Below are 22477 nucleotides of genomic sequence, written 5' to 3' on the forward strand. Positions count from 1 at the left end.
GATGCCCAAACCGGAGCTCCCAGGTGGAGCTGCAGAAGGAGCCTCAGGCGCTGCATCTCCAGGCCGAGAAGTTCAGCATTCCAGAGGAGCTGCACGGCCAGGCCTGGGAGGTGCAAACCCCACCAGAGAGACCCGAGCGCGTCCGCAGCCGTTCGGGAGCAGCGCCGCGCTCACAGCAGTGACACGGAGCGGCGCGCTGTGCTTCCCGGCGCCTCCTCGGCAATCCTGCGGGACTCCTCACGTCCTTCCCGGGCGGCTCCGAGCGAGAGGGGCCACAGCGGCCGTTCGGGCTCTGCTCCGCACGCCGCGCTCCTTTCCGCGGCGCCTCAGGCCCGCGGGACCCGCGGCGAGGGCCGAAAGCTCCGACTCCCCCTCGCCGGAGAGCTCCGCGGGCAGGGCCGCGCTCCCCGTACCGCGCATGCGCGCGCAGGGTTGGCGGGGCGGGCTTGGCGGGCGAGCGGCGCCGGGGCCCGGCGGGGCTCTGAGGGCGGCGGTAGGGCCCGGCGGGGCCGTGAGCGCGGCTCCGTGCGGCCGGCGGCACTGGGTCCCCTCCTCCTCCTCCTCCCGCCGCCGCTCCCCGCAGCCCCGCGGCCGCCATGGCGACCGAGCTGGAGCCGCCGGCCGCCGGCGCCGTGTCGGGCGCGGCGCCGCTGGAGGCGGAGGAGGACGAGGAGCACTGGCTGTACGGGGGTAGGTACCGCCGGCCGCGGGGACAGCGCGGGGCCCCGGCCGGCAGCGGGCCCGGCCCCGCCTCAGGGCCGCCCCCGGCTGCGGGGCCGTGCGGGACCGGGGGCGGCCCCGCGGGAGCGAGGGAGGGACCGGCATCTCTCCCTGGGCCCGCTCAGGGACCGGCTCTGCCCCGGGCCCAGAGAGGGACCCGCGTCCGCCCCCGGCCTCCCCTCAGCAGCGCTTGAGCCGCTCTTTCTGGGCGGGTGGCGGCGTGTTATTGTCCTCTTATCAACAACACTGGTGCAGGGAGGTTAACGAGATGCTTTGTTAAGAGTTTCAGTTAGCTAATCACCCAAACCGTGTGAACCCCTGGGCTAACGGGACTGGGATGTGGCCGGTATAAGCCACAGGACTTCATTGAAACGTCTTTGTCCTCCCCATAGGCTTTCCACATGAATGCTTTTATGTTTCTTCTTCCCTGGCACGTCAAAATTCTATATAAAGACCTTGATAGGTGACTTAAGTTCCTATTTGATAGTTGTCTCTGTTCTCTGAGACTTAGAATATACATTTTGAACTTGGTTTGGTGTGAGACACCACCTCTGCAGATGGATGGCATTTGCTGGGTTGGGTTGATTTTTAGTTGTTCCATTTCTAGTTGAGCTTTGTTAAAAACAGAGCATAGGGGTTACAGTGCCTTTGCACCAATGGGGATTTCTGTACCTGTGATGTCTTTTGTGCTTGAATTTAGCTTTTTCCTTTTACTTGAATAATTTCTTTGTTCTTACTGTTGTTTTTGCAGATGACACCACTGGCAAGCAAGAAGATGGACCGATTTCTGGGTGAGTCCTGAGGCTGTTTATTCATTGTACTTATACATGGTGTAAAGATTGAGCCTTGTTGAGCAGAGCTTCGTGGGTGCTTTAGAGCAGTGCTGTTGCCAGGAACAGCAGCCTGTCCTTTCCCCATCCCATGGGATCATCCCCAGCTGCCCCCGTGGGGGTGGCAGGCATTTATGGATGTGGAAGCTGAACTGGATGAGTGCACTGGTTTGATTTAGAACTAACTTTTAGCCCTTTTTTCCTCTCAGCAATTAGCTTCAAACCAGAACTCTTTTCCAGTCAAATTCCATGGGAAAAATGATGCCCTGAGGACTGGCTTTGTGCTAGCTTGGCATTGGTAAAACTGGCCTGTGCTTTAGTCTGGGAAAGGTAAAAACCTTAAGCTTGGGTTAAAATCTTGAGCTGCTCAAGCCAGCATATTCTGTGAGATCTCTCAAGTGGTGTGGGTAAGACTTGGAGAGAAACCAATCATCATTTTGGCTTTCTGTGTGAGGAAGGGATTGTCTGTCCTGGGTTATATTTCCTCTCTATTTGTAGCTGTGTGTTTTGCACCAGCAGAGCTTGGTCTCGGCACAGGATTACCTGTTTGCCATTTTAAATGTAACATTTTTCAGAAGGCTTGGTGTTCACTGGGCTTGTGTGTGTTGAGCCCCTTCCAAAGTTCAGCTTGGGGTTTATTGTCATTGTAGGTTCAGTGTCTGGAGTGTTGAGGTTGTTACAGATACTGTCCTGCTTCTGTGCTTAAGGAGTATGAAAGCCTGTTCAAATAAACAAGTGATGAAAAACATGGTAAATTGTTACCTAAAAACATCAAATGAGCTTTGTGAGGAGGAACAACTTTTAGACAGAAATTTACAGCTGCTTTACATAAATCTGCCGTTCCTTGTCACATTCATCTGAATGTGATTTTACTTTACAAGCAGGAATAAAAATCTGAATTTCCAGCAACTGTCTCCAATAACTGCAAAATGCAGTAAGGAAGGATATTAGTGGCCATGCTGGCTGTCCTTTTTTTCCCCTCTTTTTACTTCCCCCCCCCCAATATTTCTTTACTACACTATGAGAATTTACCTAAAAGAAGAACTGTGGGGTGTTTTAAGAAAAATGACTCTTTGTTGGCTGTGCTGTCAGCAGCTGCAGCTCCAGGGATGCACTGCTGGCTTGTCTGGAGTGTTTGTCCCCAGGCAGGGAGCAGAAATCTGCAGAGTTTGGGATGCAGCATCACTGCCATTCCCTAGCCTAAGGCATGTGTTAGAGGCCAGCAGGGTGCTGTGCTGTCAACAGTGCCCAGGATTATGTTGGCATTCTGGGCAGGTGAAATCTCTGCCACAATTTTCTGTGCCCAGACAGTGCTGGGGACCTGTCAGCTGATTCAGTCCTGGGAAGCAGAGAGGTTAGGGAAAGGCTCCTGGTTCCCAAGTGTCTCTCTGAACTCCAGTTCATACATTTTAATGCACACCCACAGATGCTTCATGTGACTTTGGAGCTGAAGGTAAAACCTGCCACTCTTCCTGAGCTCAGAATCTCAGAGTTTTAAGGAGATTCAGGGTGGAGGTCAATGCCGAGTTGCTCAGATTGGGCAAAAAGTTTTCGAATCCATCAGAGATATTTTCTCCAGTGGTCCCTGCTTTGGTCCTCGTGTCACAGCCTGTGTCTGCAGCATGGAAATACCTGGAGGCTGATTTTCCCTTGGACATCTTGGCTGCCTTATATACCTGACAGTGTGTGCAGGTGTCACATCAGGGACATCACCTCTGGGACCTGTGCTTGGTCAGCTGCCCAACCTTCAGCCCTCCTTTTGATCTTGGCCTGAGGAATTTCTTTGTGTATGGGACTTTCCCAAAATGGGGCTTCAGTTATGCTCAGATTGTTTGTTCTTTGCTTTACATTCAGTAACTGTTGAGTTGTGTTATTTTGCCTTTCTTGTGTGGTGTCTCGTGTCATTCTGAAGTGGCTTTAATGTGACCAGTGTTTGGATTCTATGAGGTGCTGCCTGTTCATTTTTGAAAACAATCCTGTGGATGTTTGTTGTCTGACATGGGATTTTAAATTAACAGCAACATCTCCACAAAGCACTGGTGGAGAATTGGGTTTCTTTGGCCTGGGCTGTTCTGATTGTTTCTCTTGAAAAAACTCAGAATTATTTTGAAGTTCTGTGAAGCTTTACCTGTGACATTAGAGACAGATGAGCTCTCTGTATTTCAGTTCTGTAACACCTGGCTCTTTTCTAGCGTGTGTACATCAATTCCACTTTGTTGCTTGGCCAGTGCAATACACAATGTTAACATTTGTACAAACTCTTAAACTGGAGGTAAATCCAAACCTGACTGTTGTTTCATCAGGTCTCATTTGTAATGAGTGAGAAGAATGGGAGCATAATTTTTCCCATAACTTTTCCTTTTGGAATTTTAATTACTTCCTGTAAACTATTTGTAGAAACACTAAAATCACTTTTTCCTTAATTTCTCTGAGGCAGATGCCTTTGCTGCTGACTAAATGCATGTGTAATTATTAGCATCCTTAAGGAGGAGGTGAAATTTTGCTTATTATGGTCTTATTCTTATCAGTTGTGATTGTGCCAAACCGAGCTGAGCCAGCTGCCACTGAGCTGTTGAGTGCTGTCAGGTGCTCTCTGGATGTGTGAAACTGAATCTTCCCAGCAAAAGCAAAGCCAAGGCAGGAGGATGGATTTTTTTGTCAGGTAGTTGAGCAAATGCCAGCAGAACAAACACACAAGAAGAATAAAGCACTGTGTGAAAGTCACCTGCGCAAAGGCTTTAGAACTCCTTGTAGTGACCCTCTAGGCTGGGCTTGTGCACTTTCTCTTCTGTGTCACGGTCACTTTGTTTTCTCTGTCCCCACCACCAGACACACAGAGTCTGCTCACCCTCTGCAGGACGCTCCCCAGGAGAGCCGGCCCGTCAACAACGAGGACCGAGAGATGGCCCAGCACGTACGTGTCCCACTGCCCGCGGTGCCATGGGGATCTCTGTGCGACAAGCAGGGAGTGTAAAGATCCTGGTGCTGCCTAATACCTAGATCTGCAGTGTTGGGATGAACTGCCAGCCATTCCCAAAGCTAGAGCCAGAAACAGCCTTGTCTTGTCATCCTGCTGGGGTGGTGCGGAGGGGAACCCCGGTGCACGCTCTGCTTATTCCCTCTCAGGAGGCAGATCAGGGTCTCTGATGCTGCAGTCTGGTAGGAAAAGCAGAGCACGATGTGTTCCAGCTCAGTATTGTGACTTCTCAAGGACCTGTAAAACATGGCTGGGATAGAAAGCCCCCAAGATGCTGGGAATCAGTTTTGGTTCAGGCTCAGACCTGTGAGAATGCAATCTGGTAGCTTGGTGCTGGAAGAGGAGGAGGAGGGTTGCTTCTCCCCACCCATCTCTCCTGGACTCTTTGATGGGTTTGTTTTCTGCCACATCAAGGAGGGTTCATTCAGGGTTCTGGCAGACCCACGTGCTGTGGAAAAGGAGGGAGGGGGAGGGACATCTTCCTCATGTAGGGTGAGATGCTAATTCAGCTCATGCTTCTCAGAAAACTGCACTTGCTGGATATCTGGAAGATTTCTTTTTCTATTCCTTTACTTTTGTGCCCAGCACTGGGGTAGCACTGGAGTCAAATCTGTACAGTGAAGTGACTTGGGGGCTGACTGTGCTCAATCAGCCAAACCAAACTCCTCAGCAGCTCGCTGCCACAGAAGTTGTGGTGAGAGAATATTTGCCTTGAGGTTCTTAGGTGAAGCCTGGTGAATGTATTTTGGTGGTTCTCATTTGTGGTTGTGTACTTGGACCATGGCCCTTGTGAAGGAGATGTGTCAGAAAAGCCCCAGTTCTCAAAAAGAGTGGGGCAAAGGAGCTGAGGGACGAGGTGAAATTCTTAGAACTGGGCTAAACCTTCCCCAGGTTCAAAAATATTACTCCAAATTTCATGTAGGGCCAAATCTTCAAAGGATGCAGGAGTGTCTCCGTTAGCAGCTGCCCATTGTTGTTGAAGGATGTTCAGGAAGCTTCCTGAGCTTTGGCTGTGCTGGAGAATTCTCAAGTTGTGCGTATTGATGAGCTGCTGTGTGACTGCTGTTGCAGGCCCTTCCCAGTGGTGAGGATGATGAGGATGACAGTGACAGTGACAGCGATGACGATGATGTGAAGGTCACAATTGGCAACATCAAAACGGGAGCGCCGTCCTACATGTGGGTACTGCTGGCTGTGGGGTTTGGGGCTGAGGGATCCCAGCATGTGGGGATGGAAAGGGATGAGCTGAGAGCTGCTCTGGCTCCTGGGAGCGGTGGCCAGATCACCACAATGGCTCAGGAGCTGATGGGCAGCTCTGCCCTGCAATTGCTTGTTGGAGAATCCATCTATAAAACGGGAATGATAATCCGTGGGGCTGCTGCTGGAAAATTAACTTACTAATTCCTGGGCTCCCTGGGGCAGAATCAAAGGTGGGAAGTTCTGTTTAAGTAATCTGTGAAAACTTCCAGAACTAAAATCTGTACTGCTAAGAATTTGCATAAGCTGTGAATTCACTAATTTCTAGCTGTCTGATTTTCTGTGGCTCAGAAATGGCAAGGCAGGATTTGAGAAGCAGGAAATTATACTTTCTACAACTCTGCCTAATGTGCATTGAATAAAAATAATGAGAGAGCATTTTGCTTGCTGCTAGCAGCCTTCCTCTTACACAAATGACTTACCTGTGCTTTGCTGCATATTCTAATTTTTCCACTTTATGGATAATTTCCTTCTCTTGTTGTAGAGGTGGTTTCACTCTGATGGATGACTCTGAATAGCAAACCCAGGTGAACTATAGCATCTCCTGAAGGGTGTCAGGCCTTGAATATATTTTGCATGGGAATCTTTAGCCAAGTAATTTGTTCAAATGCCAACGTAGTGATTCTTTTCCAATAGGGGAACTCCTATGAATCTAAACTTAAAAACGGGTAGAGGCTATGGCGCATCAGCTTCAGGTACTGCTGTTCTTTTTATCCTTCACCTTTCCAGTGTTTCACCTACCTGGCACTGACAGCTGCAGCAGCTGCAAATTTTGCTCTATTTAAATGAATATAGAATTAGTGTAAACCAGCAATAGGAAGTGCATTTCCTAAAAAATCAGTGCTCCCAGCATAGTCTGAGGGGGCAGGATGCAGTGGAGTAATTTAATTACTCATCACTGAGCAAGGTGATTATAATTTTATTTAAACTAGGAAAAAAATTATTGATTGATACTTTTATAGTAAAACCCCAGAATATTTCTAAAATATATTGTTGCACTGGGGCTGAGCATTGCAGCTCTGGAGAAGGACTGCAACTCAGTGTCCTGAGCTACTTGAAGTGTAAGATACTGAAAGAAACAAACTCTGGCCTTGAGTAATAGCTGTGGTTATTTGGCTGCTGAAATTTTCCACACCATTCAGTTTAGTTTCTACTGTAAGTTGAGTCTTGGATTCTGTCCTTCTGCGTATGTGAGACTGTCCTTTCATGGGCTTCATTTACTCCCTTCCACTAATTGCTTTATCCAAATGAATTCTCTTCTGATTGAGAAAATAAGAACAAATTCCCCTTGTAGGTTCTGTACCTGACAGATTTTTGCAAACTCCTGTTAGTCCACTGAAGGCTGATCCTGAGAAAGTCTCTTGTTATGAGAAAATGTGTCTGTCTTGGGAGGGGAAAATAGATACTTTGCCTGGGGAGAAAAATAATTTCATTTTATTTTCATTTGGGATAAATTTCATGCATGTCCTAATGACTTACTCTGTCTGTAGTACCAATCTGGGTTGAATTTGCTTCTCTGCTGTTCAGCTGCAGGTGCTGCACACCCTGTTTGTTTATGGAGTGACTGGAGTCCTTTTTATTAAAAAGCTGATTGTGGTTACCTGCGTGCTGTAAACCTGGTGATTAATTCACTGCAGTGCTTTGTTTTTCTGCAATAATTTGCTGAGCAAATGAGTGGATTAAAGGCATTGCATTAAAAGTTGTAACAGTCCCTCTCTTCCCAAAGCCAAGTTGCAGCCCAAAGGTATTGACTTGGATGCCGCAGGGAATATAAATGGATTGCCTGTGATAGAAGTGGATTTGGATTCATTTGAAGACAAACCGTGGAGGAAACCAGGTGAGGCCTCACAGTTCCTTGTGGTAAATATTTTCTGCAGTTCTAGTTGTGTCTCTTGATTTCCACATGTAATTTCTGTCCATTTGTTGTTGCCAGGGAACAGGGAAGCTGGAACAATGTGTGTTGCTCAGTCTCTGCTGCCTGGCTAGACAGTCAATGGCATTTACTGATTGAACAAGCCATGCTCTATGTAAAATTGGGTTGCATTTATTCTGGTAATTGAAGTTCCCTAAAGGGAACAGTATTTTTTTAAATGGTCTATTTCATTAATTCCCTACTTCCTGAGAACATTGCACTGATACCAATCCAATAATGTTTGGCCTTAAAGGCAGCTGAGTGGGGTCAGGATTTGGTGTTGATATTTGTTTTCCTCTTCCTGTGCAGGAGCTTGTTCTGTGTCCCCAGGCCAAGCACAGAGTTGTCCCTATGGTCCCTCCTCATTTGGGTCCTGGGGCTGCCCACACTTATTTGTATGAGGGAGATTTCTCCTCCTACAGCTGTAGGATGCTACAAATCAGCTGCTCTTTTTCTTCTGATACTGGAACTAGACATGCAGATTTTTGCTGTGCTACTCTCATAAAATGTGCTCTGATGAAATGTCAACTGAAACAAAAAGTCCACTTGCCTTTTCCCAGCCATCGTGATTCTCCCTGTCAGCCCCTGTATTTTATTTATCTTTCAGCAATATTGCTGTGCTGAGTAAGTAGAGCTTTCCTGAGGTTGCCTGTGGTGTGGCCTGGGTACCTCCTGCCCACATGAAGGGCACTCCAGTGCTGAAAGCTCCATGGGCATGTCCAGGTATCAAAGCAGCACCGAAGCACCCTGCAGATGGTGCAGGCAGAATGGAACAGAAGCTTTTCTTCTGCAGGGATTTCTCCTTGATTGCGAAGTGAGACAGAGGGGAATGGGAAGAAAATGAGTTAGAAAGAATGCAGTGAAGTTCAAAGATAAGCGTGGACATGGTTGTGGCCATGCTGACATCCCTGGACCAAAGTAGAGCCAGCTGGCCCTAAAACAGTGTTGGAATGCAATAGAGGGAAGATTTCTGCAGAGCTGTGTGGTCTGTAAGTTTATTTTAGATAGCAAGTAGCTCATTACTCAACAGCCTTTCAAGTTTATATCCTTTACAGTTAATTGTTCAGCAGCTTGGTATGTCTTTGAGTGAGGGAGTGGAAGGAGAAATCCTGTGTGGAAGAACTAATAGAGGTCTGAAATAGAAGCTGATAAAATCGACAAGTAAATGTGGTGTTGCTGAGTCGGTGTGGATGCAGTTTGCATGTTTGGGTGGTATAGCAGGAAGAGTGGCCAGCCCAGGAGATAAGCCTCACTGCTTAGACCTCACAGTTAAACCAAGCTCAGCTTGGGCAGAGTTTTGCCTCACTCTTGTAGCAGCTCTTTGTTTTGGAGTTGGTCTGTGTAGGAATATCTTTACATGGGGGATGTTTGAGGGACACCTCAACAGGGCAGGAGGTGCTTTGTAGTGCTGGGAGGTGGGAGGGGTGCTCCTGTAATTCCTGCAGCTGGGATTGCCCCTCTGCATCTCTGGTTTCTTGGCAAGCAGTTTGTGGTCACCTCTGTTATTCAGAAGTGCTCGTGCTGAATTAGCACATTGCACAGGAGACTGGCAGTGGGAGATAACACTCTGGAATGGCTAATTAGGGTTGTGACTGAGATGTAATTACTTGTGTAGTCTGGGATGCATCAGTAAAAACCTTCCACTTCAGCTGCCTTTCACGAAATGGGTGAGCCCCAGAATCTCAAAACAGCAAAGGCAGTGATGGTCAGGAGGGGAATGTGTGAGCTTAGTTCTGCCAGGAAAAAGGTTCTGTGGCTCCACCCCATTTTTGTGGTGGGGGCTGGAACTGTCTCTCCTGTGCTGTGCCCAGCACTCAGCTGATGTGGACAATAGGAAGAAACCAGCCTACAAAAATCAGGCTGGTGAATAAGTGATTGCAGTGAGCTCCCAATGGCCTGTGGAGGTGCTGTCCTGTGTGTCCCAGGGGCTCCCACTGGTGTCCTGTGTGTCCCAGGGGGTCCCCCTGCTCTCAGGCCATGTTCCCCTCCCACCCAAGGTGCAGCCACTGTCTCCTCTGTGGCACCCGCAGCTTTCTGACAGGGAAAGGCAAGACTGGGCTCTCTGGAAAACTTTTGTTGCCTCAACCCTTTATATAAGCAGTTAAAGGACAGCTTGAGAGTGCAAGTGTGCAGAACCTCTGTGTTAACTCCTGCTCCCTCTGCCAGGTGCTGATCTTTCTGATTACTTTAATTATGGATTCAATGAAGAAACATGGAAAGCTTACTGTGAAAAGCAGCGGCGGCTTCAGCTGGGGCTGGACCCTGCTCCTCCCATCAGCACTGAGAACAAGATCACGGTGGGTGACGTGTGGCTCCAGGAAAACTGGGATTGTGTTTGTAGTCACAGAGATGAGGGTGTAAGAGCAGGAGATACCTCAGTTCTGAACTGTTCTGTGTGCTTTCAGCAAGGAGAAATGCAAAAATTAATCTTTAAAGATTAAATCTCTGTTGAAAGTCTTTTCTGTGTGGAAGGAATAGTTCCATCAGCCTGGCAAGTTTGAACCACTACAGCAGCAAGACTAGAGTGAATTTCCAGTTGACTTGTAGGGGTGTCTACTTGGAAAACCCTCTGGATGACAGAAGTGCAGGGAGGGGAGCTGAGCCCCCAGTGTTGCTTTGCTTACTGCTGGAGCCTGCTGCAGTGGTGTGGCTGCCTTTTGTGTTTGCAGACTGCTTTGGCCATCAACCTTGCAGGAATCCATGGTGGCCATCAGAACTTCAGCCAAATTGTCAGTACAGCAAGAATTGCTCATTCCAGTTTTGACTTAGTGACTCCATGGAAAATGATTTAAGTTTAATGAACTCATAACAGAACTTCCAGTGGGAGACAGTGGACAGCAGGCTGAGGCTGGAATGGCCATTAGCTGACAGAAATGGCTGTGCCTTGACTGAGGAATAGGTTGCTGTTCCTTTTCTTTTGCTGAGGATTAATCTCTGGTGCTCCATTCAGTTGAAAGAAGGGCACAACACCCATGTGTTATCTATTACCTTCCACAGGTTCAGCAGGGAAGAACAGGAAATGCTGAAAAAGAAGTGGAAAGCAACATCATCAAAACAGAGTTCAAAACAGACTTCTTGGCTCTGGTGGGAGGACGAATGAAGGCCGGGCCTCCTCCCAACAGGTAAGAGAGGAGCATGTTTTTCATGGGGGCATCTAAGAACCACCTGGGCCACATCTGAGTCTCCTCAAGCCTCAAGGAGAAGCTTTAAGCTTGGCAGGAAGCTGCTGTGGTCACTCATTCAGTGTCACTTCCAGCAGTACAACCCCTGCCTGTCCATGGCCCCCTCCTTGGCGCAGGGAGGGAATCCTGCATCCCAGCTGATGGGACACATCTCTGGGAGTGGAAGGAGCCAGGCAAACACCTCAGCTCTGAGGGCTCACATTGCTGACATTGCTTGTGCTTGCGTGGCTTATTCCTACTCCCACGATGTTAATCTTTGCCTCCTCAAGTGGAAGTGGATTACGAGTTTGGCAGAGGATAAGAGGAGCTGTTGGTTCCTGAGCCTGTGTGCGACGCTGCTGGATGTGTGGTAAAACAACTGAGTCATTCTGAGGGGCAGCCTCTGCTGGGGAAACCACTAGGCCCTTAGGAGACCGATGGGGTTTTATCAAAAGCTTCAGAAGAGCACACCAGACGAGCCAGAGCTTTGGGCTCACGGTGTTTCTGTTGCTTCATTCACAAAACAGCTTTTGCACACCTGCCTTGCAGAAAGCAGCCCTGCATCCCAACTTTATTGTCTGGGAACCAGCTGTGTGCTTCAGGGATGAGCATTAAAGCTCTGCTCAGTCTGTTGGATTTGAGCATTTTGGGAGCATTTCTGTCCCGGTGTGTAATCCCTGTTTTTACACCTGTTTGTGGTGGTTCTTTGGATAACATTTGTGTGTTCAGAGAGCCCAAACCCACCCCTGCTCAGAGGGAAATTGTTCAGGAGTGCAAACGGGCTTCTCCTTGACTTCTCACCCCCATTTGAAAGATGTTTCCCTAGTGGGAAAGAAAGCATGAAAGAAATCTGCTGACAGCAGGGAAAATTGCTCCTTGTGGTGGTTCTGAGCCTAAAAAGATGCCTGTGCTTTGTACCAGGAAGCTGGGTGGGACCATTGATGTGATCGGGGGCCAGGCAGGCACAATCCGCAGGGTGGAAGGGAGACGCCGGGATAAACACGCCTCGGAGGAAAACCCCATCCAGGTAAAGCCTCTGCAAGGGGCTGCCTTGACAGATTGCTGATTTTATTGCACCTCTGGTGAATCCTGGGCAAACGTCTATGTGTCCTGACCTCCAGTGTCCCAGTTCATACCTGCAGAGCAGCAGGTAATGCCTTGACCCTGTTGAGGTGTGTGCATGGATCATTCCCTTCTGCAGGCTCAGTTAATTTCTGGGTTAAAAGCTTGGTCTTGCTAGGAGCCAGATTTGTCCTTTAAAGGACAGTCTTCTCTTTGGAATGGTAAGGCCTGAGTTCTTTCATCATCAGCCCTCCAAAGTTTTCCTAGGAGTGTGTAGCTGGGAATCTCTTCTGTGGATTATTCCCTTCCATTCCACTGTGGGGTTGGAATCTTCAAATCTGCAGTGAAGGGTTTGTACCTGGGGCTGGTGTTTCTCTGTACTTCAACATTTAGTCTCAAATCAGTTGGTGCAGCCCACACCTCAGACTGAGCCTGGGCCTGTGTTACTGGATCTTATCCCTTCTAAGAAATGAAAGCCTGTGTTTAAAGCTGGTCTCAGTTCTGGGCTTGCCTGCCCAGTGTGTGACCATAATGTTCTGGCTGGTTCCTAGGCAGGAAGCTGCAGGGTCTGAGGACCATCTGCCAGGCAAGCCCCCTTCTCTTAACCACCTTTCTCCTGCCAGCTCTGGTAACTTGCCAGAAAAACCTAAACATGGAACCTTTCCCTTCCTAGGCCCAATTCCTTGGGTTTTCTCCATGGTTTTGTGGTCCATTTATTTTTTTAGTAGTCAGTTTTCCAGATTTTGCCAACAAGAAGAGTTTGCCTAAGAGACAGAATTTGCTGGCAAAGGGTTGTTAGTTGTTCCTCCCCCTCACAAGCACTGCCAGCTGCACTTCAGGTCACTGTGGTGTCTCTGCATTTTGGTCACTCTCAGGCACAGCCACAGTCCTGTTGTGGTGATGATGAGGGCCCTGCTGCAGGAGCAGAGGGATTACAACACTCTCTTCTCATTCCTGTGCCCCCTAAGGTCCTGGGAGACCACGGCAGTAAGCCCCAGCCCCCCCAGCAGCCCCAGCAGCCCTCCCAGCCCCAGCAGCCTCCTCAGCAGCAGCCGTTCGCTCCACCAGCAGGGCCTCCGCCTCCCCCGCTGGCCGGGCCTCCTCCTCCGCACTTCCTGCACCCTCCTCCTCCAGTGACTTCTGTTCCACCTCCCCTGCATCCTCCAGGTACGTGTTCGCTCCGTGGAACCTGAGCTGGGATGTCCCAGGCTTGGAGCAAATCAAGAGGTTTAATGGTTCAGTGCCATGGGATGGGTGAGCACTCGGGGAACAGATCTTTACCCCTGGCCAGGCTTTGTTTAGTCTCCATCAGCCTATTTAATACTTGCCCTTAATACTTAAAAATGGCAGCTGGTCCTTGAAGAAAAAACCTCTGGGCTTTGTTTTCCTGAGGGAACCTTCCAGTGCTACTGATCCATTTGCTTTATTGATAAATGTCAGGAAGCAGGTTCCTGTTTCTCTGGAGGAAGTGGAGAACTGTTGCTTCTGGCTTAAATACATCAGGCTGAAGTGAGGGGGCCACACTGTGGGCTTCTCCTGGTCCTGGAGCAGCAGCCAGGCTCTGGAGAGGGCACCAGGAGCACTTCATGCAGTGACTCCTGCCTGAGGGGGATTTGCTGCAGCACTCAAGGGTTCTTTTCCCTAGTAACTTTTCTGTGGTAGCTTTTCCTGCTGCCTTAGATTAAAGTGCTTGGCAAAATCAAGTTGGACACCCTGGAGTGGAACCTGCAGCAGGTTCTCCTGTCCAGCTCCTTCAGTTGTTCTGAAGACCAATGGAATTGTTTGTGTGTTCACTCTCAGAAAAGGAGTTCCCCAGTGTAAGAGAACAGCAACATTTTAAATTATAAAGGTAAAGAAATCATTGCTTGGGAAAATTTTATAACTTATAGGCTGATTACTGCTTAGTAGCACCAATTTTTCTCCTGCTCTGTTTGCTCCAGTGTGAGATTTATTCAGAATTGTGCTTTGAGGTTTAGCTTGAGGTACAGAGAGTCCATGCAGTACAGAGAGGCCGTGTTGTCCTCAATTGTTTTCCCTGCTTATCTCCACAGGCCTGCCACCTCCGGGTCCAATTCCAGGTAGGTGTTACCTTGTTCTTAGTAACAGCAGCAATTTTGATCACACAGGTTCAGAGCATTTGGACTAAGTAACATGAAATAGGATGTCACCAGTTTAGAGCACAGCTAATTTAAGATCAATAAACTCCAACTGAGCATTGTACCTGAGCTGCTTATCTTCTATTCTGACACAAATCTGTAGGTCAGAATAACTTGATTGTTACATTCTGATCAGAATGCAACATGTCTGCATCCCAAGGACCACTTTTTCTCCCTAGGGCTGTAAGAGTTAATTGTTCTTCCTTGATGAATCTTCCGTTCAGTATTTATAAGCCAAAATATAAGGTAGCTTTTGCTTTGTTTTTCTTTCCATATCCCTACAAAACTAACAGAGCTTTAGGGTGTGAATTTGGGGAGAAGATCCTACCCTGAAGGAAAATTACTCCATTTTAAACAGGGCCTTGTTTAGAGTAAAAAGATGCTTTAGTGGTTTTTAACTGTGAACAGCACTCATGAAGCTGCAAGATCTTGGTGCTGATTTATCCTTCTGTGTCTAGGGCTGTTCCCACCACCTCTGGCACCACCACCAGCTCTCCTCATCCCAACCTTGGATGGGTAAGACCACACCTGGGTAAGATCATGCCATGGCAGCAGCTGCCCTGGAGGGAGGAGGGAAGGAGAAGAGATCCAAAATCAGTGCTGGGGATGCACGGTCTGGTCTTGAGTTGGGGTGGGGGAGAGCAGAGTCTGTCTGAATCCTCTGTGCATTCACCTGGATTTGTCATATTCAAGGCACAGGGAGGAGCCAGTAAAATCTAGGTAAAGCCTAGAGCAGTTCACAGCATGATTTCTTACTGCAGATGCTTTCTCCAAAGGTGCTCCAGATAGTTTGTGAGCAGTGGTGCTTTCCCAGGGCAAGCAGTGGGGTTATGGCAGGTTTGGAAGCTGTGGCAAAACCCACGAGCTTTTCTGGTAGTGGGATTCCCATAAGGATGCTCCACAGACCTCCAGGAGAAACAGGGTGAAGCTGCAGCACAGCCAGAGCTGTGGGGCTCCCTGATGTCAGTAACTCACCCCCTTTTCTCTCCCAAAGGCAGCCAGCCAGCTACAACAACAGGCAGCCACCTCCCTTTGGCTACAACTCTGCAGGTGAGCATGGGGCAGGACACATCCCACTGCTGCTCTCTCTCTTCCCTGGCTCTTGGCAGCCCAGGCTTTTCTGAGGCTGACACTCACCATGTCTGCTCCAGCTCCAGGCTCCTGCTGTGTCCCAGATGATCCCAGTCAGGAGCACAGGCTGGGTGTGCTGCTCTGAGTGTTGTGCAGGTGTGGTGATGCAGTTTTGTGGCGCAGTGCTGAGGCCCAGGTCACTGTTCAGGGCAGATGCCCAGCACAGAGAAGCTTCCCTGGTGCCTCAGCAGAGTGTTCTGCCTGTTTGCACACACACGTGCTCACCCTCTCTCACACTCTCCCTTTTCCCCACGCTCAGGGATTAGCACAAGCATCCACAACTACTGAGCTTGGCATCTCCTCCCCGAGCTTTTGAATCTCTCCCCCACTTCACCCTCTCCCTTGCCACAGGCACCATCTCCTGTGGTTTTTTAATGGGAGAGGCAGTGCCAGGATTTCAGCAGATCCCTTCCCTGGTGCAGCCCCAGTTCTCTCCCAGTCCTGTAGTGACCAGGAGTGGCTCCTGGCTGTGCTGAGCAGTGGAAGCACAGGCAGCCCTGCAGTGCCTCCCTGCAGGACAGGGCTGGAGGAGTGGCAGTGCCAGCCCTTCCCAAGGAGAGGAGCCTGCAGTGCTGCCAGATGTGGCACTGCTTTGGGATGTGACCTCACCAGTCCAGCTGGCCACCTCTGCCTGCGAAATGCTGGTGGCTCTGGGCTCCCCAGGTGACATCTTTCACTGGCACGTGGTGCCCCTGGCCCTCCCCAGGTGCCACCCTAGAGCAGAAGGTACCTGGTGGGAGGTGGGACCTTGTACAGGTGACCAAGAGCCCGGGGCTGACAGAGACTGTGCAGTGCTGCCTGCTCTTGGGCCTTCCCCAGGGAGGAGCTCCCTGTTCTTAGCAAACTGCTTGGAATGAAGGGGAGGCACAGCAGGGAGCTGGGCCATTGTCTCCTTGGATCCAGCTCTGCTGCCAGAGGGGATCTTTGGAAAGGGAGGGACAGAGGGGGTGCTGGGCATGCTCTGGCTGACAGAGGGTTCTGCTCTGGCTGCAGATTCAGGTTTCATCAGCTACCCCCCGATCTCCACGTCCCACACGCCCTGGGTGACCACGGTGGACAAGGGCACGAGCAGCTCCAGCAGCAGCCACTGGGAGTACTCGGGCTCCAGGCGGGACAGGGAGCGGGAGCGCGAGCGGGATCGGGACAGGGACCGCGACCGCGACCGGGACCGCACCCCGACCACCAGTGAATACAACAAGTGAGTGCTGCCTCCTGCTGCTCCCTGGGCAGCCCTGGGCCACCTCAGGGTGTCTGGCCAGCGGCTGGGTATAGAGGACACCAGCTGAATTCTCTGGAATGTCTGGGGAAGAGCTCCTTTGGGTCAGTAACTGCAGCACAGACCAGGAGCTGTGCCACTGGCTGATTTCCTGTCTCTGGGTCTGGGATTTTTGTTTAAATCCAGCAGAACCAGTTCATCTTGCTCTCCCATGGGGCCAGTCAATGAAATAGCCCCTCTGTGTTTACTCAGTGTTTCACAGCTCAGTGTGAAGCACTGGCTGGAGGAGCTGCTGCTTCTTGTCTTCTAAATGTTTGTCAGATCAAAGCACAAGCAAGCCCTGCTCTGCTCCGCTCTCCTGTGGGGCTGGGAGTGCCATTCCCTGGCAGTCAGCCAGGAAATGGGAGCAGGACTGGAGAGACCACCTTGGTGGGAGCTGATGTGGCCTCAGCTGACAGCAGTGCTGGGAGCACTTGGGAAAGAACAGGAGGCTTGGAGCCTCCCTGTGTTCATCTAAGGTGGAGGCTGGGCTGCAGAGACTTCCCAAACCCATCCTTTGGTGTTCAGTCAGCAGCAGCGTCGGAGTTTTGCAGACTCCAGGCTCAGAAATTCCAATAATCATTCAAAACATGATCAGAATGTGCATTCCTGGCACAGGGTGCTTCCTGCTGGGGAGCTTCCCAGCCCAGGGAGGGAGCTAACAGGGCAGCGTGCTCCTAATATTTTTTTTCCTTTATAAGCTTTTGGGTACTGTGGATGGGAGCGGGGGAAAGAGAACAGAAGACAAACTTGCTAAAATTGGGAAGATCTCAGACTCCCCCACTTCCTGGTCCGTGCTGGAGCCAAGGCCTGGGATCAGCACTCCTTGAGCACATTGCTGGCATTTCTGGGTGGTGTGGAGCACCCTGGTGCAGGTCAAAGCAGGGCAAGAGGCCGTGCAGTCCTTTGAAGCACGCCCAGCTGATTGATCCTGGACATTTATTTGTTTCCAGGAGTGTCAGAACAATGTCTCCGACATCCTGTCTCCCAAGCCTTGAGTATTGTTCCCACAGGGGGACCGTTAACCCTTCTGGTTTTGGCTTTCAGAAGTTGACCAGGGGCATGTAGAGGGGAGTGTGGGATGTGTCTCAGTTTGGGGTACACCCTGCCCACTCCTGGGGATTGAATGAGGTGCTTTGAGCAGGTAGAGGGGCACAGACAGAAAGCTGTGCTCACAGTTTGACGTTTTGAGCCCGTGGGGAAGAAAAGAGCCCCTTACAGCAAAGGATGGGAGGTTACCTGGGGTGTCACGACAGAGGGAAGCCAGCAGCAGGGAGGGAGCGCTGGAGGAGCGTGTGCGCTGTGCTCCTGCTGCAGGTGTTCCAGGAGCACCCGCTCAGTAGCAGGTGCCAGATGTTGCCGGTGAGGGCGGCTCAGCTCTGCCCGGTGGCTCAGGCCCGGGGGCCGTGTCCCTGTGCCCACGTGTCCCTTGTCCCCGCAGTGACGACGAGCGGTACCGCTACTACAGCCGCGAGCGCAGCTACGACTTCGAGCGCGATTACCGGCGCAGCCGCGACCGCAGCCGCGAGCGCGAGGAGCGGCACCGCGAGCGCCGCCACCGCGACAAGGACGACGGCAGCAAACACAAATCCTCCCGCAGGTCAGTGGGGAATTCCTGTTCTCGGGGTGGAATGGCAGCCTGGCTCATCCCAGCTCCCTCTGTGGGAGCTGTGGGTGGGAGGAACCCTCTGGGACAGGGAAAGGAGACCTTGGGGTTGAGTTGCCACTCAGTGGTGAAGGAGGGATTGAGCTGGGCTCAGCCTCCCAGCAGAGCTGCCATCTTAATGAAAGCACACACAAAGGAGGTGCAAGGCCACGACAGAAGCATCAGCTTTTGGTCCTGCTGTTCCTGTGCACCAGGGCAGAGCCCACAGAATCAATTAGGTTGGAAAAGACCTGTGAGATCGAGTCCAATCTGTGACCCAGCACCACCTTGTCACCCAGACCATGGCACTGAGTGCCACATCCAGCCTTTCCTTGAACATCTTCAGGGACAGTGACTCCATCACCTCCCTGGGCAGCCCATTCCAGTGCCCAGTCACTCCTTCTGTGAAGAACTTCCTTCTGCCTGCACTCAGAAATTGCTTCTTGAGCAGGAGCAGAGCTCTTGCCCAGAGCCTGATGGTGAGGGAAGTGATGATCTGCACCATGATAAAACTTCTGGGGCAGAGCAGCACATCCTGAAATCACAGCTATTCTGCAGAAAATGGGTTTGCAACAGATGATCTTCCTGGAAGAGCAGCCCCAGCAGAGCAGCAGCCCTGCTCTCTGTGCTGAGGCAGGTTCTGTGCTCAGGTCCTGTGTCACTTCACATCCCATTAATGACTTGTTCTTGCTCTTTTTCCTTGATGTGTCAGCTCCCTTCTTTTAGGGGAAACTCCTGTCAGCTCTGTAGGTAATTACCCTTCTTTTGAAACTGGTATCAGAAAAACTACTGTGCACTGACTGGAGGAAAAATTTTTTCCTTAAGGAGATGAGTAAGTTTTCAAGGAAGGACTGATTGCTAAAGGGTTGGAAGCAAAATGATAGGAAGAAAGACTAAGACCATAATAAAAACTTAATACAGACAACTGGAAGCTGAGCTGGTATCAGACAAACAAGCCATTGGCTTTAGGGTTATTTCTCAGCTTCCTCTACTCAGAATTGAAACCTTGGAGTAGATACCTCACTGTAAGAATCCCAGCCCATGGTCCCCTCCAACCCAAACCTTCTGGTATTCCCTGCTTGAGGCACACTGAGGTTTGAGCCTGTGTGAGGCACCTGCAGATGAAAGGGTTTCATTCCCAGCTTCCTGCAAACTGAGCAGTGTGCAGGAAATCACTGACGCTGGTTTCAGTATTAAAGGATAGTCACATTGTCCCAGCTAAACCACTGACACGGCGGCCACGAGGTGGCTGAAGGTGTTTTGTGGAGAGGCAGCAGCCTTTTATTTTTCCCTATTTTTCTTGCCTTTAATGGCTGTGAAACCATTTATTAAACCAGCCAGAAAATTACATGGTGAAGCCAGGAGCTTTTCCAGGTTCAGCCAGTTCAGTGTCTGCTGCTAAACTGGAATTCCAGCTGTGCTAGGAATTGGTCTGTACACCTGATGCTGTCCCTGCTCATGGAGCTGTGCCTGCACAGTCACAGTTTATCCTGGGATAAATTTATCTGCTTGTTCCTGTACTCTGGGCTGTGCTTTAACTGTGCCACCTTCACACCACAGTCAGCTCCTTAGAGCTCCTGTGGTTTGAACCTGTGAGAGAAGCAGCAGAAAATCTCCTTCTGGGGGAGCCAAACCAGCACTCTGCCCTTTTCCTGGTGGGAGGCAGAGCTGCTCCTGGGGCTGTGCTGGCTGCATGGAGCAGCTGGCAGGGCACAGGCTCAGGGCATGCACAGCCTGCTCAGGCCTCTTCTGCCTGGGATTGCTCCCACATCACAGAAATCCTGGGTAAACATTCCCAGTTATCACCCACATCTGGAAAACTGGGGGAGATAAAGGAGTTCCAAAGCACGAAGCCAGTGAAAAGCCAGCTCAGGTGTGAGTCAGCAGAAGCAGAAACAGGATCTGCCTCCCAGATGATGGGGAACCCACATTTCTCTCACTCCACTGATCCCTTTGCTGCCTCTACTCCAGGGATTTCCCCAAAACGTTCAGAGGAGCGAAAGTTTCAAACACGTCTCGGGTTTAGGACTCCTCCTCCTCTCAGCCTTGGTGCTGTGTCAGAATTGTTGGAGCTCGCTCAGGAGTGGAAGAACAGCAAGGTGTTGCCTGTGGGCACTGCCAGGAGTGGCTGGGCAGTGTGACAGTGGCAGCGTGTGAGTGTGACAGCGGCAGCGTGGCAGTGCTGATCCATCCCAAAAATCCCTACCGTGCCCTTGGCATTGCTGAGGTGGCTCCCTCAGGTGGGGATCAAAGCCCTGTGTCCATCACCGGGTCCCTGCTGTGGCAGAGCTGTGTCTGATGTCACTTTGTCCCCTCTGTTCCCTGCTCAGGAAGCAGCACGAGAGCGAGGAGGGCGAGAGCCACCGGCGCCACAAGCACAAAAAGAACAAGCGGAGCAAGGAGGAGAAGGAGGCCAGCGAGGACGGTGCCCAGGAGGGCGAGGAGCAGGACACCAAGGAGTGAGCCAGGCCCCCGTCAGCCCTCGGCAGGAACTCTCCTCTGGAACCAGCATGGAATTGGTGATGTTTTGTTTGGGGGGTGATTTTTTTTTATTATTATTTTTTACTTTTTTCCAAGGGAAGAGGCTGACTGGGCGAGCTGTGGCACAGCTGGAAGTGCTTCAGGAGCTGAGGCTGCACGTGCCCTTAAACTTCCTTTTTTTGTTTGTTTTTGATACAAGACAATACAGCAGTACTAGTTACAAAGCACTGAGCTACTCTACTCATCCACATCCCTAGGGAGAACTTTGGTGTATCAGATCCTATGGTTTCTGATGGAAGATGGCTTCAGCTGAAAACTAATGCAATTAGGTCATAGTTCTTTTTGTCTTCATCATTCCTTTTTGAGAACTAGGACAGTAAGTGCAACTTGAAATTTATTGTCCAAAGAAGAGCGTGACTTAGATCCCGGGAGCCAGCTTAGAGTCTGGTGTCCAGTAGTGAAAAGTCTCATCCCTGAATAAATTTCTTTATAGCTACAAAAACAGCTTCTGATTTCTGCGTGGCCAGCTGGGCGTGTCAGCAGGAGCTGCAGGATCTGCTCCAGGTGGGCACAGAGGCCTGCCTGGATGTGACAGCTTCCAGAAGCTGCTGAGGGCGTTCACACAGCGTGTGCAGAGACTCCAAATCTGGGTTTTTTTATCCATTGCAAAGGCAGTTCTGTCATGTTACACCCCTGTGTGGGGAATCAATGAAGATCCATAGCAAGAGCATGAATTTCTCTTTAATTCCTTTTGACTTAACTATTTTATTTCCTTTTTTTACTAAGAGTTGACTGAATAACCTAGAGTACAGTAGAGAACACCAAGTTCCAGTTAGCAATTTGCCCTCGTTGGGACTGGTGTTTCTGTTTGGATATCACCAACACTCCTGTCCGATGCATTCCTTTCCCTTAGATCCCAAAATAAATTTAGTCAAATTCCAAAGTTTCTTTGGATTTAGTATTGGTTGGGAAGGGGCAACAGAAATGTTTCTGGGTGGGAAGAACAGGGGAAATAATTTTGAGGGGTTTTTGTCTGTCTGGTCATTAGGATCCTGCCCTTCCGTTTGTGTGAGTCCACAAATGTCTCATTTTCCTTTGACTTGTTATTTAAAACTGTCTGAAATATTTGTCCTAAAATAATATGGTTCTGAAATGTTCTGTATTTTTTTGGTATTGTAATCTTGGAAGTCTTGAGTGTGCCGGGAAGTGCCCAGCCTGTGCCAGGAGAGCCCTTTGGTCTGGGTTCAGCATTGTGCCAGTGCAGTGACGGGTTTGTAGCTGCAGAGCCCAGGGGAGGAGGAGGAGAACTGGGACTTCTGCTGGTTTTGGTTTTCATGGAGGTTTTTTAATGTGCTTGAGCTCCTGGGAGATGTGTGTGCACTGAGCCAGGGTTAGCTGGGATCGGGCTGCAGGCTCTTCCTGCCTCTGCAGCCACGGTGGAGCCCAGATTTAGGAATATCACCCACTGCCCCCTGGGCAGCTCTGCGAGCTGCAGCACTCCCAGCTCCTGGCACTGGGTGTGCGAGGAACAAGGGAATCCTCCTGGCAGCTTCTGCTCAGGGCTGGGCTTCAGCTGGGAGTGCCCAACAGCTTTTAGGAGAATGGGATGAACTTATAGGAGAAATCCAAGCCAGAGTGGTGAGGAGGATTCAGGAGTGCTTGCTCTGTGCCCCCTGGCACTGCTCACGACAGAGGGGCCCCCTCCCCTGCAGAGCCCAGGGCAGTGCCAGGGGAGAGGGCCCAGAGCCCTGGCCAGCCTCCCTCGGGAGCCTGCAGTTGCTGAGGGTGAGACCTGCTGGCTTTCCAGCACAGGAGCTCTGACCTTGCTGGGGCAGCCAGTGCCAGTGGGGGCCTGGAAGTGCCCCCAGCCCCCTCTGAGCTGGCTTTCCC

General features: G+C 50.5%; 1 protein-coding gene across 2 annotated transcripts; it reads left to right on the forward strand.

The window, feature by feature from the left end:
- Positions 1–552: 552 nt before the first annotated feature.
- Positions 553–21727, forward strand: LOC121346518 (pre-mRNA 3'-end-processing factor FIP1-like). Of its 2 annotated transcripts, XM_041424387.1 has the most exons (16): positions 553–690; positions 1472–1511; positions 4380–4464; positions 5599–5705; positions 6421–6479; positions 7511–7621; positions 9863–9993; positions 10694–10818; positions 11779–11884; positions 12888–13086; positions 13971–13997; positions 14534–14591; positions 15070–15125; positions 16200–16404; positions 17903–18061; positions 20437–21727. In XM_041424387.1, the coding sequence occupies exons 1-16, from the start codon at positions 597–599 to the stop codon at positions 20567–20569; spliced, it is 1695 nt and encodes a 564-aa protein (XP_041280321.1). In that variant the 5' UTR covers positions 553–596; the 3' UTR covers positions 20570–21727. The 2 variants fall into 2 exon arrangements, with proteins under 2 accessions (XP_041280321.1, XP_041280322.1); XM_041424388.1 differs by lacking the exons at positions 553–690; positions 1472–1511; positions 4380–4464 and adding an exon at positions 6269–6311.
- Positions 21728–22477: the final 750 nt, after the last annotated feature.

The sequence above is a fragment of the Onychostruthus taczanowskii genome, unplaced genomic scaffold, assembly GCF_017590055.1.
Source record: "Onychostruthus taczanowskii isolate IOZ18803 unplaced genomic scaffold, ASM1759005v1 scaffold81, whole genome shotgun sequence".
Classification (NCBI taxonomy): domain Eukaryota; kingdom Metazoa; phylum Chordata; class Aves; order Passeriformes; family Passeridae; genus Onychostruthus; species Onychostruthus taczanowskii.